The sequence below is a fragment of the Camelina sativa genome, chromosome 13 (genome assembly GCF_030686135.1).
Source record: "Camelina sativa cultivar CO46 ecotype springtype chromosome 13, ASM3068613v1".
In the NCBI taxonomy this organism is placed as follows: domain Eukaryota; kingdom Viridiplantae; phylum Streptophyta; class Magnoliopsida; order Brassicales; family Brassicaceae; genus Camelina; species Camelina sativa.
The window spans coordinates 17,289,801-17,293,673 of record NC_141892.1 but is presented as its reverse complement, the minus strand read 5'-3'; the positions used below and the strand labels follow the sequence as shown (position 1 = coordinate 17,293,673).

At 51.1% G+C, this 3,873-nt stretch overlaps 1 protein-coding gene across 1 annotated transcript; it reads left to right on the top strand.

The window, feature by feature from the left end:
- The first annotated feature begins 917 nt into the window (after positions 1 to 917).
- LOC147929669 (uncharacterized) lies at positions 918 to 3,667 on the top strand. Its single transcript, XM_087480687.1, has 3 exons — positions 918 to 996; positions 1,110 to 1,290; positions 1,405 to 3,667. Exons 1-3 carry the CDS (start codon positions 918 to 920, stop codon positions 3,665 to 3,667), a joined length of 2,523 nt encoding a protein of 840 aa, XP_087336813.1.
- Positions 3,668 to 3,873: the final 206 nt, after the last annotated feature.

Genomic DNA, 3,873 nt, shown 5'->3' with positions numbered 1-3,873 from the left:
GAATCTCTCCGGTCTTACATAACAAAGTTCAAGGAAATCCAGGTTAAGATCCCGGGACTCTCGGACTCCACAGCCCTGGCCGCGCTTAAAAACGGCCTCTGGCACGAATCTCGCTTCCGCGAAGAGTTATCCGTGAATCGGTTCCCAACCATTTAGGACGCGTTACACCGGGCATCGAACTGGATAGTCGCAGAGGAAGACAAAATTGCTGCTGCGCAAAAACAAAATGCTCCGACTACAGGAAAACCACGGTTCGAAGCGCCCGCCAAGAAAACTCCGCCTACGACTCCGAAGTCCGGGCCTAGCACGTTCGCAGTCACTCAATCTCCTAAAAAGAATTCTCCACAGAGTTCACCATCCAAACCTCCATTTTCACCGCGCTCCAAGAGCGGTGTACTTCCAAGTAACAAGTGGGTCCGAGATGAGGACACGTATTGCGAGCTCCACAAAACCAACAGTCATTCCACTCGTGACTGCAAGAAGCTGATGCATCTGCTCGCAGAAAAGTATGTGGCGGGAGGAATGCCAAATGTAACGATCGAGGAGTTGGAGCAGAAAGTGACTCCCGGGGTGGTCGAAGATGCCCCACCTTCAAAGAAACCAAGGCAGTTTGATGGCAATGAAACCCCCAAGAAAAGAATCGACGTGATAATGGGGGGATCGCGCCTCTTTCGTAACTCCATCACCGCGATCAAAGACCATCAGCGGAAGCTCGCTAGCCCCCAGCCGAAGCGCGCTGGGGTCGCGGTAAACGATCTACCTGATTTTCTTTCTCCGAGAAGGAAACTGAAGAGCTGGACACTCCGCACAATGACGCACTCGTCATTTCACTTGACGTGGCGAACCACGAGGTCTGCCGAATCTTAATTGACACTGGGAGTTCGGTAGACTTGATTTTCCTCGAGACGCTCGCTAGAATGGGGATCGGGAAAGAACACATCGTAGGACCGCCCTCACCTTTGGTCTCGTTCACTAGCGAGACGTCAATGTCTTTGGGCACGATCACACTACCGGTGTCCACTCAAGGAGTGGTTAAAATGGTGGAATTCACGGTTTTCGACCGACCTGCGGCCTATAACGTTATTCTGGGAACTCCCTGGCTCTACTAGATGAAGGCAGTGGCCTCGACGTACCATCAGTGCGTCAAATTTCCAACCCCGGGAGGAGTCCAGGAAATTCTGGGAAGCCAAAGGACGGCAAGGAGCTGCTATCTCGCAAGTCACAAACTCCTGGTTCAATAGCAACCACAGCTCGAGGTCTCCAAGAATCCAGTTCGGACGCAGCTAAAAGGTGACCTCACTGAGTCCATTTTTATCAATGATAGTTTTCCGGATCAAGAAATCAAGATCGGAGGGGGATTGGATAGCGAGTTCCGCGCCAGTCTGATAACCTTCCCGGTATCAGTCCAGAAGTTATCTCCCACGAGCTGAATGTGGATCCGACGTTCCGACCTGTAAAGCAGAAGCGAAGGAAGCTAGGTCCTGAGCGAGCTGAAATCGTCAACAAAGAGGTGGAACGTCTACTGAAGGCGGGACAGATACGCGAAGTGAAGTATCCTGAATGGCTCGCAAACACGGTGGTAGTTAAAAAAAAGAATGGCAAATCACGAGTTTGCGTTGATTTCACCGACTTGAACAAGGCATGCCCCAAGGATAGCTTTCCACTTCCGCATATCGACAGGCTAGTCGAGTCCATTTCGGGTCACGAGCTGATGTCTTTCATAGATGCCTTCTCCGGCTACAACCAAATCCTTGTGAACCCTGATGACCAGGAGAAGACTGCATTCATTACGGACTGTGGGATTTATTGTTACAAGGTGATGCCTTTTGGGTTAAAGAATGCGGGAGCAACTTACCAGAGGCTGGTAAACCGTATGTTCGAACACCAGCTCGGAAAGACCATGGAAGTCTATATCGATGACATGCTGGTAAAATCAATGGAAGCTAGCTCGCATCTCGCGGATCTGAAAGTTTGCTTCGACATCCTGAATCAGTTCGAGATGAAGCTTAACCTCTCGAAATGCACTTTTGCAGTCCCATCGGGGGAGTTTTTGGGGTATATCATCACAGAAAGAGGAATCGAAGCGAATCCGAGGCAGATTAATGCCTTCTTGTCTATGAGTTCTCCTAGGACTTTACGCGAAGTGCAACGCCTTAATGGACGGATCGCAGCCCTCAACCGCTTCATCTCTCGATCTACGGACAAATGCCTCCCGTTCTACCAGCTGTTGCGAAAAGGGGGAAAAAACTTCTTATGGGATGTGAAGTGCGAAGAGGCGTTCGCCCAGCTCAAAGCCTATCTGTCTGAACCGCCGGTCTTGGCTAAGCCCAAGTTCGGTGAGCCACTTTTTCTTTATGTAGCTGTCTCAGACGGTGCAGTCAACGGAGTCTTGGTTCGGGAAGAAAGGGGGGAGCAACGACCAATTTACTATGTCAGTAAGTCATTTACCGGGGCGGAGTCCAGGTACCCTATGATGGAGAAATTGGCCCTAGCAGTTGTCACTTCGGCGAGAAAGCTGCGACCTTACTTCCAGTCTCATACAATCATAGTCCTGACGACGCAACCACTTCGGACGGTGTTACACAGTCCGAGCCAGTCCGGGAGACTAGCTAAATGGTCTGTCGAGTTAAGTGAATACGACATCGAGTTCCGGACTCGAACCTGTGCTAAGGCGCAAGTGCTGGCCGATTTTTTGATCGAACTCCCACTAGCCATTTCAATTAGCGACAACGTTGAAGTCCCATGGACGTTGTATGTTGCCAGCGCTTCTTCCAGATCGGGAGCGGGAATTGGGGTCCGCCTCACTTCTCCTACTGGCGAAGTAATCGAGCAGTCATTTCTCTTGGCTTTCAGCGCGTCAAACAATGAAGCCGAGTATGAATCCTTCCTTGCTGGTTTACGCCTCGCAGTTGGGATTGGAGTCCGACGACTCCGAACTTTTTGCGATTCGCAGCTGGTCACCAACCAGTTTTTGGGGGAGTACGAAACAAAGGATGGTCGTATGGAGGCTTATTTGTCCACAGCACGAGAGTTAGTCGCTAAATTCGAGGATTTTGAAATCACTAAGATCCCGCGAAGTGAAAACTCCGCTGCGGACGCTTTAGCATCTCTGGCATCCACTTCGGATCCTGCGATGACTAGGATTATCCCCGTCGAACTCATCCAGTTTCCAAGCATCCGTCTAGAGAGCTCGAATGTCGTCACCCGGGCAAATAAAAAAAGGTTGGCTGCTAAGGAGGCAGCTCGCGGGGTGACTACGGACTCTTTGCCATCGGAGGATCCAGTCCCCGCTATGCCTACTCCGATGGAAGTTCACCCACCTCTGGCCGAACTAGACGCGAGTCAAACTCCGGAATCGACGAGCTCATCAGTTGACAATCAAGCTGTTATCCCACATACTACTTCGGGCAGTGCGAGTTCTAACAGCTGGGGGGCAGGCGATTGGCGGAGCCCGATCTGGGCTTACTTGCAAAAAGGAGAACTCCCAGCTGACAAATGGGCGGCCAGGAAACTCAAGATTGTCAGTGCGCGGTATTGCTTCTACAACGGAATACTCTTACGCCGAAGTGTAGCTGGTCCTTATCTAACATGTGTTGCCGGCAAAGAATCCGCGATGCTAATGCGAGCTGTTCATGACGGTCCCAATGGGAATCACTCCGGAGGATGACTCTGGCTTTCAAAATCAAAAGGCAAGGCTACTTCTGGCCCACTATGGTCACGGACTGCGAAAATTATTCTCGAGCTTGTGAGAAATGCCAAAAGCACGCCCCGTCAATCCACCAGCCTACCGAGCTCCTGTCTTCGGTGTCCGCACCTTACCCATTCATGAGGTGGTCTATGGACATAATTGGTCCATTGCATCGGGGACCAGGA

Excerpts from the sequence above, each read along its gene's own strand:
- LOC147929669 (XM_087480687.1), top strand. The coding sequence starts at position 918 with ATGGGGATCGGGAAAGAACACATCGTAGGACCGCCCTCACCTTTGGTC. Across the intron at positions 997-1,109 it reads CGAGACGTCAATGTCTTTGG|ATGAAGGCAGTGGCCTCGAC; the intron begins GCACGATCACAC and ends TGGCTCTACTAG. Across the intron at positions 1,291-1,404 it reads AGTTCGGACGCAGCTAAAAG|TCCAGAAGTTATCTCCCACG; the intron begins GTGACCTCACTG and ends TCCCGGTATCAG.